Source organism: Scomber japonicus, chromosome 16, assembly GCF_027409825.1.
Source record: "Scomber japonicus isolate fScoJap1 chromosome 16, fScoJap1.pri, whole genome shotgun sequence".
Lineage (NCBI taxonomy): Eukaryota > Metazoa > Chordata > Actinopteri > Scombriformes > Scombridae > Scomber > Scomber japonicus.
In genome coordinates, this window is record NC_070593.1 from 382,560 (window position 1) to 397,559 (window position 15,000).

Sequence of the window (15,000 nt, forward strand, 5' to 3'; positions counted from 1 at the left end):
CGTCTCATGGATCATATTAGAACCAGGTCCCTGATGGACTGCTGTGTGTCGCCTCTTTGAACACATGACGAGTTTAATCTGATGATCTCATCAAGTCGTTACAGCAGCGACACAGAGTCCCAAACCCTGATCCTGATCCAGACCCTGACCCTGCTCTCACATTCCTTCAATCTCCTCTGGAACCTTTTATGTCTAGTCACAATAATAACCCTGCCCCCTCCCCTAACCCTGCAGTCCCCTAACCCTGCAGTCCCCTAACCCTGCAGTCCCCTAACCCTGCAGTCCCCTAACCCTGCAGTCCCCTAACCCTGCAGTCCCCTAACCCTGCAGTCCCCTAACCCTAACCCTGCAGTCCCCTAACCCTGCAGTCCCCTAACCCTGCCCCCTCCCCTAACCCTGCAGTCCCCTAACCCTGCCCCCTCCCCTAACCCTGCAGTCCCCTAACCCTAACCCTGCAGTCCCCTAACCCTGCAGTCCCCTAACCCTGCAGTCCCCAAACCCTGCAGTCCCCTAACCCTGCAGTCCCCTAACCCTAACCCTGCAGTCCCCTAACCCTAACCCTGCAGTCCCCTAACCCCCCTGTCCCTTAACCCTGCAGTCCCCTAACCCCCCCTGAGAGAGAGAGAGGAGAGGGGGGAACATTGAAGGTCTGGGACTGGAATCTAGCAGCTTCAGTGATTAAACAGATTTAGTTTATTTCATTTTCACACGTCAGCTGTTCCCAACGCACTTCACTGAACACTGTCTAACAGTCAGTCTTTATCTGTACATCACTAAACCACCACAGTCATCTGAAGGCTCTTCACACACAGACACACACACACACACACACACACACACACACACACACACACACACACACACACACACACACACACACACACAGTCACACACAGACACACACACACACACACACACACACAGTCACACACAGACACACACACACACACACACACACACACACACACACAGTCACACACACACACACACACACACACACAGTCACACACAGACACACACACACACACACACACACACAGACACACACACAGTCACACACAGTCACACACAGACACACACACACACACAGAGACACACACACACACACACACAGTCACACATACACACACACAGTCACACACACACACACACACACACACAGACACACACACACACACACACAGTCACACACACACACACACACACACACACACACACACACACACACACACACAGTCACACACAGACAGCATCAGGTTCTCACCCGGCAGGATAAGCCAGCAGTCCAGTTCGGGGGTCGCAGGACAGAGCTCGGTTCCCTGGAGCCGTGATACCAAGAACCTTCTCCAAGGTCACCTGAAAGGCAAAGGTCAGAGGTCAGAGGTCAGAGGTCAGAGGTAAATGGAGGCTTTCTAGTCTTTTGATCACTCAAAGCGCTTTTACATTACAATCACTTTCACACACTGATGACAGCAGCATCAACCTGACTAACATTCACACACCGTTGGCATAGCAACGGGGGTTTGGGGTTCAGGGTCTTGCCCGGGAATCAAACCAACAACAGCAATTAATGTTGAACTATGTGTTTATTTATTGATAGTTATAGTTAAATATTACATTTCCAGTAAAGTTTATGTTTTAGTGTGATGATCCCAAACCCTCATGCCCCCGTCTGCCGGGGGGGGGGGGTTCTAGCTCTGCTCTACTGGGTTTGGTACCAGCTGGTTCTCCATGACTTCATAGTTCCTCCTCAACGTGAGCTGCTGGGTCCATGTCCGGCTCTCCTGGTGGAACGGCCGCTCTCCTGGTTCTCCTGGTTTCTCCTGGTTCTCCTGGTTCTCCTGGTTTCTCCTGGTTCTCCTGGTTCTCCTGGTTTCTCCTGGTTCTCCTGGTTCTCCTGGGTTCTCCTGGTTTCTCCTGGTTCTCCTGGTTCTCCTGGTTTCTCCTGGTTTCTCCTGGTTCTCCTGGTTCTCCTGGTTCTCCTCCCTGCTCTTCACACTGTGCTGGCAGACACGTATGAATGTGTCCTCCTGGAGGAGCTGGACTAGTTGCAAGTAGCGCCTCATGCTAGCAGGAGAGACGAGGACGCTAGCAGAACACCAAACTAGAGAAGATCTAGTTCAGTTTGTCTTCATCCTCTAAGGTTGCCATAGCGATGAAGATGGAGCGTCTGACTTTCTCCTCTAAGGTTGCCATAGCGATGAAGATGGAGCGTCTGACTTTCTCCTCTAAGGTTGCCATAGCGATGAAGATGGAGCGTCTGATGGTGTTCGTCTTTCTCTTCTCAGGTTGCCATAGCGATGAAGATGGAGCGTCTGATGGCAGGAAAGTTCCTCTGTTCCACAGCTGGACCACCCAACAGTTCGGTGAGTGTGGGAGGGGGGGCGGACGGAGGCTGACTGAGCGTCCAGCTGATGATCCATTCATTGATTAATCAGCTGATTTTAATAATCAATTAATCATTTCTGTCTTACATTTCATAAAGAAAATAATAATCAGCAGATTAATCTCACGCCCACAACACTGCTCCTGTCAGCCGGGGGGGCAGATGGTCGCCCAGCAGGACTCGGCTCAGTCGGACGGTTCTTTCAGTATTTGAAGCAGTAACAGATTTATTATTAATGTCTGATTCACAGAAAGATGAAAATATAAACGAGCTGAAACAGAAAAAAGACAATCTGCTCCTTTAATCATGAAACTCAGTTTAAGTGTTTTATTGGCAGCTGTGAGTTTGTCCCACAGCACCTGAACGCAGCATGCGTGCGTGCGTGTATGTGTGTATATATGTGTGTGTGCGTGTGTATGTGTGTATATATGTGTGCGTGTATGTGGATTGTTTTTTTTCTGTTCATCATACATGTTTCCATAGTAACCGTCACTAGTTGCTGCTGATTAATAATCCGTACCGCGGTCACGTGACCACTGTGAGGTTTGCAGGTAGAAATGTTCAGATAATAATAATAAACATTATAAAAACTCAAACGTGCATGTGCACGTGTGTGTGCGCGTGCTCACCCTGTCAGTCAGAGACTCTTTGTGCCGCGCTGCCGCTCCGCCGCTCCGCCGCCTCAGTTTAATGGACGGTGAGCGCAGCAGACTCCTGATGCGGCTGCGGATCGTGCCGCTTCCCTCCGCGCTCATCGCGTCATGATGGACCGGACTGCACCGGACTGTACCGGACCGGGTTCACCCTGCCCGGCTCTGGGTCTGGACTGATCCGGATCACAGGCTGCGGTCCCGCGGCTGCTCCGACACACCGGGACCGGACTGACTGACGCACCGCAGACACTTCCTGTCAGACTTTTCAGAATAAAACGTGATCCAGATCAGCTGTTCGGGACCTTTAAACAAACAACACACTGATCAATGTGATCGATCCGATGTGATTGATCAGATCGGCCCTGTGACCGCTGCTGGCCCCCGAGCCTCGTGTTTGGAACCACAGACCCGATCTTTAAAAGTCCACTTCAGTTTTATTTGTACAGCTTAAACCGACCAATCAGATCATCAGTCTGCACGGTAACACTTCCGGTCACAGAGCCGCCATTACAATACAGAGCAGGGTTACCCTGATACAGACCGGGGTTACCCTGCTACAGACCGGGGTTACCCTGATACAGACCGGGGATACCCTTCTACAGACCGGGGTTACCCTGCTACAGACCGGGGTTACCCTTCTACAGACCGGGGTTACCCTGCTACAGACCGGGGTTACCCTGCTACAGACCGGGGTTACCCTGCTACAGACCGGGGTTACCCTGCTACAGACCGGGGTTACCCTGCTACAGACCGGGGTTACCCTGCTACAGACCGGGGTTACCCTGCTACAGACCGGGGTTACCCTCCTCCATCACTTCCATTGAAAGCACATTTTAAGTTTTATAAATGCTGTAATTATTCATCCTGTTTAAACTGTTCATGATATTCAGTCTGAACCTCAGAGATGTTCTTTAGTCTCCATGAGGTTTAGTTTAAATTTAAAGGGTTAAAATGTGAAAATAAACGTATGAATAACTTCACACATTCTTTTTTTGTGGACCCAGCATCAAATTTCTGCTTTTAATCCATTTAGAGAGAATATATTAGAGGATTATGGTAAAAATGTCTAAGTGGTGTAACCATAAAAACTTTGTACCAAATATTTTTTATGGTTACACCACTTAGACAAGTTTGCCATAATCCTCTAACATCCACACATAAACTAATAAAATACACAAACAGTTATTCATATGTTTATTTTCACATTTTAAAATTTGACTAAACCACAAAAAAACGTGGTTACACCATTTGACATTTTCAGGAGCATTCAGTCTGACTTTTGGTAAAAAATGGTGCAAATGTCATTTAAATGATATAAAACCAACAAAAATACTAAATGTACATTTTAACAAACCTGATGCTGCTTCTAAATCTAGTTTAATGATTTATTATTCATCATCTTACCAACACTTGTCACTTTCATTTTGAAGGGGAAAGTCTCTACTTCCGGTGTCCTCGTGTCTAAGTCGCTGCTGCCCCCTCGCGGCGGAAACACAAACTGCAAGTTCAATGTTTATACACGACAGGAAATGACGTGGAGGAAGCCACTAGACTGATTATCACAAGAAGCTAATATAAACCTGTGTGACAGGAAGTTAAATATATTTATTAAATACAGTTTGAATATTAAGCTTCTTGTTTAAAGGTTATTTTTGAGCCGGTTATAAAACAACATTAATATGAACTTTAGGAACCACCTGAAATTGATCCTCTGTTGATTAAATTATTTTTAATCCCGATATTTAAAACTAATCGTGTCTGTTGGATCATGTGACTGACAGGGAGCCTCGTGATTGGTCGGATCAGACACGCTCAACTTTTAAACAGCAACCGTTAAAGCAGCCGTTAATCTGTGATGTCATCACGAGTTCTTCTTCTTCTTCTTCTTCTTCTTCTTCTTCTTCTTCTTCTTCTTCTTCTTCTTCTTCTTCTTCTTCTTCTTCTTCTTCTTCTTCTTCTTCTTCTTCTTCTTCTTCTTCTTCTCCTCCTCCTCCCTCTTCTCTGGTTTTTATCTTTTAAACTCGCTTCAAGTGTTTTGAGTCGAATCCAAACGATGAAATAAAGTCGAGATTTCACAAAAACAAAGTTATAATATGTGATGACATCACGGTGTCGTCACGGTGATGTCATCACGGTGTCATCACGGTGATGTCATCACGGTGACGTTACGATGACGTTACGATGACGTTACGATGATGTCATCACATTAGCTTTCATTTCAGTATCATACTCAAGAAGCAGACTCGACACTTTCTTGTGAAACAACTTTATTATTTTACTGAAATCGTTAAATTTTACGACTTCTTTTAAAAACTGAAACTTTTCCTCCATATTTATATTTTCTTCTTGACTCGCTCAGTTTAGAGTTTCCTGTCCAGCAGCCAATCAGAAACAACCGATGTTAACAAATACAAACTCGTCTGAACATCCAATCGTCTGCTGCCTCACGTTGCCGTGGTTACGTGATGCTGAGGACGGAGCTGATGAAGTGGACAAAATAAATAGAAACGTTAATCTCAGATCTGTAAACAAAGAAATGTCGGAATCATCGTCGCGGCAACAGCAGAGCTTCCGATTGGCCGAATGGCGTCGCACGTTTTCTGCTTTACAGGACACAAACTGTGGCTGCTGTGACATCATCAGCTGGGCGGGGCTCCTGTGGCTGCTGTGACATCATCAGCTGGGCGGGGCTCCTGTGGCTGCTGTGACATCATCAGCTGGGCGGGGCTCCTGTGGCTGCTGTGACATCATCAGCTGGGCGGGGCTCCTGTGGCTGCTGTGACATCATCAGCTGGGCGGGGCTCCTGTGGCTGCTGTGACATCATCAGCTGGGCGGGGCTCCTCTAAGCCCCAGAGGCACCAGCCTCGGCATCGGCCTCCACGCCATGCCGCCCTTCTTCGGCGGCGGCGGCGCCCCTCCCCCCCCCACCGTGCCGTCGCTGCTGGCGGGCTCAGCCCTTTTAGCCCCGCCCACCTTCATCTGCAGCAGGGGGGGCGGGGCCAAAACGCCACCTGTGCCCGCCCCCTCCTGCAGCGTCTCTGAGTGTCCGTTAAGCCCCGCCTCCTCCGTCTCCGTGTCGTCAGAGTCAGAGTCCAGCTGCAGGAGCCACGGGCTGTGGCCCCGCCCCTCGCCGCCCTGCGGGACGTCCTGCTCTGGCTTCCCCGGTAACGGCTGCCCGTTGAGGAAGACGATCTCATCAAGAAGAGACGTCAGATTCTCGTAGTCTGCATCCTGTTGTGGCCCCGCCCCCAGAGGCCCCGATACATCAGCATGACGGGCGGCGCTCAACCTCGAGGACGCCAAGGACGAGGAAGACGAAGAGGACGGTCCCTGAGCGGCGGACGCAGACGAGCAGGATTCAGGTGTGATGTCGGAGCCGTCCTGATCTTTACTCTGGTCTGACGGCCAATCAGAGACCTCCGCAGGGCGAGGAGGAGCTGTCTGTTGCTGTGGTGGTGACGGTTGTGGTGGTGACGGTTGTGGTGGTGACGGTTGTCGTGGTGACGGTTGTGGTGGGGGATGAACGACCTGCAGCAGGTTGTTGAAGTTTGCAGCTGTGGAAGATAAAAACAGTCACATGACTCCTCTGAACAGCTGATCAACCACCAGGAGGAAATATGATGATGTCATCAAACAGGAAGATGGTTCTGACTCAGGTGACTACTGGTTTATATTTAATCAGTGTATTAATAAACAGTTGGTAAGTGATGGTTGGTCATCAGTTAATTACGGAGCTGGTGAGAAATACTTCATGAGTGTTAAATAGTTAATGAATCAGTCAGCTGGTAGGTGATAGAGGTTAAGGGTTCATTAGCTCGTTGGTCAGCTGATTACTCACCGAGTCAATTAGTTCAAAGTTATTTAGTCTAATTAAACAATCAGGGTTAATGAGTCAGTTAATTAGTCAACTGTGCTGTTAGTTAATCAGACGACGATGAAAACAACAAATGGTTTTCCGTGTCCCTCGCCCGGACGCGGGTAACCGGGCCCCCCCCCTGGATCCAGGCCTGGATCCAGGGGGGGAGCTGGGCGGCAGCCGAAGGCGGGGACCTTGGCGGTCCGACCCTCGGCTGAAGAAGCTAGCTCTAGGGACGTGGAGCGTCACCTCTCTGGTGGGGAAGGAGCCTGAGCTGGTGGTCGGCCTCACCTCGACACACAGCAAGGGCTCTGGAACCAGTCTGGAACCAGTCTGGAACCAGTCTGGAACCAGTCTGGAACCAGTCTCCTCCAGAGGGGTTGGACTCTCGTCCACTCTGGAGTTGCCACTGGTGAGAGGCGCCGGGCAGGAGAGCAATACTTATTGCCCCACGACTTGGTGCCTGTATGTTGGAGTTTACCCTGGTAGACGAGAGGATGGCCTCCCTCCGCCTTCGGGTGGGGGGGCGGATCCTGACTGTTGTTTGTGCCTATGGTCCAAACAGCAGCTCAGAGTATCCACCCTTCTTGGACTCCTTGGAGGGGGGGCTGGAGAGTCTCCCTCTGGGGATTCCCTCGTTCTGCTGGGGGACTTCAACACCCATGTTGGTAGCGACAGTGAGACCTGGAAGGGTGTGATTGGGAGGAACGGCCCCCCCGATCTGAACCCGAGTGGTGTTCTGTTATTGGACTTCTGTGCTCGTCACAGGTTGTCCATAACGAACACCATGTTCAAGCATAAGGGGGGGGGGGGGGGGGGGGGGGGGGTCCATATGTGCACTTGGCACCAGGACACTCTAGGCCGCAGTTCCATGATTGACTTTGTAGTCGTGTCGTCGGACTTGCGGCCGCATGTCTTGGACACTCGGGTGAAGAGAGGGGCGGAGCTGTCAGCTGATCACCACCTGGTGGTGAGTTGGTTCCGATGGTGGGGGGGGGGATGCCGGTCAGACCTGGCAGACCCAAACGTATTGTGGTGGCAGGGCCCCGGAAGAGGACGGTAACGGTTAGTTAATTAGTGAGTTAGTGAATTAGTTATTAAACTAGCGGGTTAGTTAATTAGCGGGTTAGTTAATTAGCGGGTTAGTTAATTAGCGGGTTAGTTAATTAGCGGGTTAGTTACCTCCAAGGTTAGTGACGATGAAGGGGGCGGAGCTGCTGTAGATCTTACCGGTCGGTGGGTGGGGCAACGAGGTGAGATGTATCTGCTGATTGGTCAAACTGGGAATGTTGAGAGTGACGGAGGCCACGCCTACAGAGACAGGAAGAGGTGTTAGACTTCAGAATAAAAGCCACGCTTACAGAGACAGGAAGAGGACAGGTGTCAGTACCTGGGGTGGAGGGCTGCAGCACTGTTGGTCCCGCCATCAGCGGACTCAGGGTCAGGATCTGTTGCCCTGACAACGCCGTGCCAACCAATGACAGAACCTCAGTGGGAACCACAGTGTGAAAGGCTGCCGGCGTCTCTGTGAGGGACAGGAAGCTCGTTAACGTCACACTGCTCGTTAGCGTCACACACCAACAGGAAGTCTCACGCCGTCGTACCTGTCTGCGCCGCGGTCTTGCTGCGGGACAGGATGTTGGGGATGGTCCTCGGCCGGTCCCTCTGCACAGGTGCATTGTGGGATGCGGCGGAGGCGGGCTGGGACACGTTCACGACGCCATGACTGAAGGTCTGCTGAACAGGTAAGGGGACAGGTGAGGCGGTGGGCGGAGCTGCATCGTTATCAGAAGCCCCGCCCCCTGCTGCCGTCCTCCGATTGGCTGTTTGGATCCTCTCATGCTTCTTCTGATTGGACGACAGGTGCTGCAGCTTCCTCAGGATCCTCTGCTCGCTCTTACCTGCAGGACAGGGAAACATAGTGTGATGAGGTCACAGTGATGATAGTGATGATGTCACAGTGATGAGGTCACAGTGATGATAGTGATGATGTCACAGTGATGAGGTCACAGTGATGATAGTGATGATGTCACAGTGATGAGGTCACAGTGATGATAGTGATGATGTCACAGTGATGAGGTCACAGTGATGATAGTGATGATGTCACAGTGATGATAGTGATGATGTCACAGTGATGAGGTCACTGTGATGATAGTGATGAGGTCACTGTGTGATGAGGTCACAGTGATGATAGTGATGAGGTCACAGTGATGAGGTCACAGTGTGATGAGGTCACAGTGATGATAGTGATGAGGTCACAGTGATGAGGTCACAGTGTGATGAGGTCACAGTGATGATAGTGATGAGGTCAGTGATGATGGTGATGATGTCACAGTGATGATGTCACAGTGATGAGGTCACAGTGTGATGAGGTCACAGTGTGATGAGGTCACCTGAGCGCTGGGCGAGGTGCCGGATGTGAGCCGCTCTCTGCTGGTTCAGACAGATCTTGACACTTTTCAGATTCTCCATCCGACTCTGCAGAGACCGGATCTCCTGACGAGCCTGAAACACATAAAACACACCTGTGGATTCATCCGCCTCTGAAAATAGTCCCCAGAGTCTGTTCCACTTCCTGTTTATCAGAAGAATGAAACCTGTTGAACTCTTGAACATTTTACTCTTTGGTCAAATATCATCCAGATGATACGAACACATCACATATTATATATATAAAATATATTTTATATTTTACCTGCTCCAACAGGTGATGCTGAGAGCTGACAGCGCTGACGGCCGAGCGGCTCCGCTGCTTCTCGTTCAGACTGCAACAAACAAACATGTTCAGTGTTTGGACACGAAGCTGAAATCTCAAGCTGATGAGCAGCTGCATTTATATACGTATAAATACATAAATATATTTATACATAAATATGTTTATGTATAAATATATTTATGTGTAAATACTCTCCGCTGCAGGAATTGTCTTACTTTGAGTCCACGTTCCTGATGATCTTCGCCAGCCTTTCCTGAGCTGCGTTCAGCTGACTCTCCTCCGCTGTCTCCATGGCGACGGCCCGAGCCTTCTCCTCCTGACAAACAGACACACAGATGCTGCGATCATGTGAAACTCGACATCTGAGTGCTGCACAGCAGTGTCATCTCAGCTTACGTTGGTGACGGTCGTCTCGGTGATGCCGCCGGTCGTCTCGGTGATGCCGTCGGTCGTCTCGGTGATGCCGCCGGTCGTCTTGGCGATAGCGCCGGTTGTCTTGGCGATAGCGTCGTCATCGTCGGACGAGTTGTCCGTCAGCTCGTCCGTCTCCTCCAGCAGGTTGACCGCCTGAGACAGACCCCTCTCCGCTCTCCCATCACTTCCTGTCCCTGTGACGGCAGCATCCTCGTCAGACGAGTTGTCCGTCACTTCGATGGAGTCATGTGACCTCTGACGGTGTAACGCAGCTGCTGCGCCCGTTCCTGCTGAACAAAGTGCAGCTGGTTAACATCAAACAGCTGGTTAACGTCAAACAGCTGGTTAACGTCAAACAGCTGGTTAACGTCAAACAGCTGGTTAACGTCAAACAGCTGGTTAACGTCAAACAGCTGGTTAACATCAAACAGCTGGTTAACATCAAACAGCTCATTAACGTCAAACAGCTCGTTAACGTCAAACAGCTCGTTAACGTCAAACAGCTGGTTAACGTCAAACAGCTGGTTAACGTCAAACAGCTGGTTAACGTCAAACAGCTGGTTAACGTCAAACAGCTCGTTAACTTCAAACAGCTCGTTAACTTCAAACAGCTCGTTAACATCAAACAGCTGGTTAACGTCAAACAGCTGGTTAACGTCAAACAGCTCGTTAACGTCAAACAGCTCGTTAACGTCAAACAGCTCGTTAACGTCAAACAGCTGGTTAACGTCAAACAGCTCGTTAACGTCAAACAGCTCGTTAACGTCAAACAGCTGGTTAACGTCAAACAGCTCGTTAACTTCAAACAGCTCGTTAACGTCAAACAGCTGGTTAACTTCAAACAGCTGGTTAACTTCAAACAGCTGGTTAACGTCAAACAGCTCGTTAACGTCAAACAGCTGGTTAACGTCAAACAGCTGGTTAACATCAAACAGCTCGTTAACGTCAAACAGCTGGTTAACGTCAAACAGCTCGTTAACTTCAAACAGCTCGTTAACGTCAAACAGCTGGTTAGCGTCAAACAGCTGGTTAACTTCAAACAGCTGGTTAACATCAAACAGCTCGTTAACGTCAAACAGCTGGTTAACGTCAAACAGCTGGTTAACATCAAACAGCTCGTTAACGTCAAACAGCTGGTTAACGTCAAACAGCTCGTTAACGTCAAACAGCTGGTTAACGTCAAACAGCTGGTTAACGTCAAACAGCTCGTTAACGTCAAACAGCTGGTTAACGTCAAACAGCTGGTTAACGTCAAACAGCTGGTTAACGTCAAACAGCTCGTTAACGTCAAACAGCTGGTTAACGTCAAACAGCTGGTTAACATCAAACAGCTCGTTAACGTCAAACAGCTGGTTAACGTCAAACAGCTGGTTAACATCAAACAGCTCGTTAACGTCAAACAGCTGGTTAACGTCAAACAGCTGGTTAACGTCAAACAGCTCGTTAACGTCAAACAGCTGGTTAACATCAAACAGCTGGTTAACGTCAAACAGCTGGTTAACGTCAAACAGCTGGTTAACATCAAACAGCTGGTTAACGTCAAACAGCTCGTTAACGTCAAACAGCTGGTTAACGTCAAACAGCTGGTTAACATCAAACAGCTCGTTAACGTCAAACAGCTGGTTAACGTCAAACAGCTGGTTAACATCAAACAGCTCGTTAACGTCAAACAGCTGGTTAACGTCAAACAGCTCGTTAACGTCAAACAGCTCGTTAACGTCAAACAGCTGGTTAACGTCAAACAGCTGGTTAACGTCAAACAGCTGGTTAACGTCAAACAGCTCGTTAACGTCAAACAGCTGGTTAACGTCAAACAGCTGGTTAACATCAAACAGCTCGTTAACGTCAAACAGCTGGTTAACGTCAAACAGCTCGTTAACGTCAAACAGCTGGTTAACGTCAAACAGCTGGTTAACATCAAACAGCTCGTTAACGTCAAACAGCTGGTTAACGTCAAACAGCTGGTTAACATCAAACAGCTCGTTAACGTCAAACAGCTGGTTAACGTCAAACAGCTCGTTAACGTCAAACAGCTCGTTAACGTCAAACAGCTGGTTAACATCAAACAGCTGGTTAACGTCAAACAGCTGGTTAACGTCAAACAGCTGGTTAACATCAAACAGCTGGTTAACGTCAAACAGCTCGTTAACGTCAAACAGCTGGTTAACGTCAAACAGCTGGTTAACATCAAACAGCTCGTTAACGTCAAACAGCTGGTTAACGTCAAACAGCTGGTTAACATCAAACAGCTCGTTAACGTCAAACAGCTGGTTAACGTCAAACAGCTCGTTAACGTCAAACAGCTCGTTAACGTCAAACAGCTGGTTAACGTCAAACAGCTGGTTAACGTCAAACAGCTGGTTAACGTCAAACAGCTGGTTAACATCAAACAGCTGGTTAACATCAAACAGCTGGTTAACGTCAAACAGCTGGTTAACGTCAAACAGCTGGTTAACATCAAACAGCTGGTTAACGTCAAACAGCTGGTTAACGTCAAACAGCTGGTTAACGTCAAACAGCTCGTTAACATCAAACAGCTCGTTAACGTCAAACAGCTCGTTAACGTCAAACAGCTCGTTAACATCAAACAGCTGGTTAACGTCAAACAGCTGGTTAACGTCAAACAGCTGGTTAACGTCAAACAGCTCGTTAACGTCAAACAGCTGGTTAACGTCAAACAGCTCGTTAACGTCAAACAGCTGGTTAACGTCAAACAGCTGGTTAACGTCAAACAGCTCGTTAACGTCAAACAGCTGGTTAACGTCAAACAGCTGGTTAACATCAAACAGCTGGTTAACGTCAAACAGCTGGTTAACATCAAACAGCTGGTTAACGTCAAACAGCTGGTTAACGTCAAACAGCTGGTTAACGTCAAACAGCTGGTTAACATCAAACAGCTGGTTAACATCAAACAGCTGGTTAACATCAAACAGCTGGTTAACGTCAAACAGCTCGTTAACGTCAAACAGCTCGTTAACATCAAACAGCTCGTTAACGTCAAACAGCTCGTTAACATCAAACAGCTCGTTAACGTCAAACAGCTGGTTAACGTCAAACAGCTGGTTAACATCAAACAGCTGGTTAACGTCAAACAGCTGGTTAACGTCAAACAGCTGGTTAACATCAAACAGCTGGTTAACATCAAACAGCTCGTTAACTTCAAACAGCTGGTTAACGTCAAACAGCTGGTTAACGTCAAACAGCTGGCTAACGTCAAACAGCTGGTTAACGTCAAACAGCTCGTTAACGTCAAACAGCTCGTTAACGTCAAACAGCTGGTTAACATCAAACAGCTGGTTAACGTCAAACAGCTGGTTAACGTCAAACAGCTGGTTAACGTCAAACAGCTCGTTAACGTCAAACAGCTGGTTAACGTCAAACAGCTCGTTAACGTCAAACAGCTGGTTAACGTCAAACAGCTGGTTAACGTCAAACAGCTGGTTAACGTCAAACAGCTGGTTAACATCAAACAGCTGGTTAACATCAAACAGCTCGTTAACGTCAAACAGCTCGTTAACATCAAACAGCTGGTTAACATCAAACAGCTGGTTAACGTCAAACAGCTCGTTAACATCAAACAGCTGGTTAACGTCAAACAGCTGGTTAACGTCAAACAGCTGGTTAACGTCAAACAGCTCGTTAACGTCAAACAGCTCGTTAACGTCAAACAGCTGGTTAACGTCAAACAGCTGGTTAACGTCAAACAGCTCGTTAACGTCAAACAGCTGGTTAACGTCAAACAGCTGGTTAACGTCAAACAGCTCGTTAACGTCAAACGAGTCGTTAACGTCAAACAGCTCGTTAACGTCAAACAGCTGGTTAACGTCAAACAGCTCGTTAACGTCAAACAGCTGGTTAACGTCAAACAGCTCGTTAACGTCAAACAGCTGGTTAACGTCAAACAGCTCGTTAACATCAAACAGCTCGTTAACTTCAAACAGCTCGTTAACGTCAAACAGCTGGTTAACGTCAAACAGCTGGTTAACTTCAAACAGCTGGTTAACGTCAAACAGCTGGTTAACGTCAAACAGCTCGTTAACATCAAACAGCTCGTTAACGTCAAACAGCTGGTTAACGTCAAACAGCTCGTTAACGTCAAACAGCTGGTTAACGTCAAACAGCTCGTTAACATCAAACAGCTGGTTAACGTCAAACAGCTGGTTAACGTCAAACAGCTGGTTAACGTCAAACAGCTCGTTAACGTCAAACAGCTCGTTAACATCAAACAGCTGGTTAACGTCAAACAGCTGGTTAACATCAAACAGCTGGTTAACGTCAAACAGCTGGTTAACGTCAAACAGCTGGTTAACGTCAAACAGCTCGTTAACGTCAAACAGCTGGTTAACGTCAAACAGCTGGTTAACGTCAAACAGCTCGTTAACGTCAAACAGCTGGTTAACGTCAAACAGCTGGTTAACGTCAAACAGCTCGTTAACATCAAACAGCTCGTTAACGTCAAACAGCTCGTTAGCATCAAACAGCTGGTTAACATCAAACAGCTCGTTAACATCAAACAGCTGGTTAACGTCAAACAGCTGGTTAACGTCAAACAGCTCGTTAACGTCAAACAGCTGGTTAACATCAAACAGCTGGTTAACGTCAAACAGCTCGTTAACGTCAAACAGCTGGTTAACGTCAAACAGCTCGTTAACGTCAAACAGCTCGTTAACGTCAAACAGCTGGTTAACGTCAAACAGCTGGTTAACGTCAAACAGCTCGTTAACATCAAACAGCTGGTTAACGTCAAACAGCTCGTTAACGTCAAACAGCTGGTTAACGTCAAACTGCTCGTTAACGTCAAACAGCTGGTTAACGTCAAACAGCTCGTTAACGTCAAACAGCTCGTTAACGTCAAACAGCTCGTTAACGTCAAACAGCTCGTTAACGTCAAACAGCTCGTTAGCGTCAAACAGCTGGTTAACGTCAAACAGCTCGTTAACATCAAACAGCTGGTTAACGTCAAACAGCTCGTTA

General features: G+C 48.1%; 2 protein-coding genes and 1 long non-coding RNA gene across 3 annotated transcripts in view; all 3 read right to left on the reverse strand.

Annotated features, from left to right (window-relative positions):
• mapkbp1 (mitogen-activated protein kinase binding protein 1) overlaps positions 1–3,141 on the reverse strand; it is a 35,776-nt gene extending 32,635 nt beyond the window's left edge. The window contains 2 exon segments of the mRNA XM_053336160.1: positions 1,265–1,356; positions 3,016–3,141. Of these exon segments, the coding sequence (XP_053192135.1) occupies positions 1,265–1,356; positions 3,016–3,141 (218 nt within the window).
• Positions 3,142–5,295: 2,154 nt separating this feature from the next.
• The window catches only part of mgaa (MAX dimerization protein MGA a), a 34,679-nt gene continuing 24,974 nt past the window's right edge, over positions 5,296–15,000 (reverse strand). Inside the window, 8 exon segments of the mRNA XM_053336162.1 lie at positions 5,296–6,594; positions 8,079–8,207; positions 8,287–8,421; positions 8,501–8,797; positions 9,290–9,401; positions 9,592–9,661; positions 9,828–9,928; positions 10,009–10,313. Of these exon segments, the coding sequence (XP_053192137.1) occupies positions 5,864–6,594; positions 8,079–8,207; positions 8,287–8,421; positions 8,501–8,797; positions 9,290–9,401; positions 9,592–9,661; positions 9,828–9,928; positions 10,009–10,313 (1,880 nt within the window). The 3' untranslated portion in view covers positions 5,296–5,863.
• Positions 8,704–9,621, reverse strand: LOC128375625 (uncharacterized). The gene is made up of 3 exons (XR_008323093.1): positions 9,592–9,621; positions 9,290–9,401; positions 8,704–8,797 (listed from the first exon to the last, which is right to left on the reverse strand). It is a non-coding gene; the product is annotated as an uncharacterized LOC128375625 (long non-coding RNA).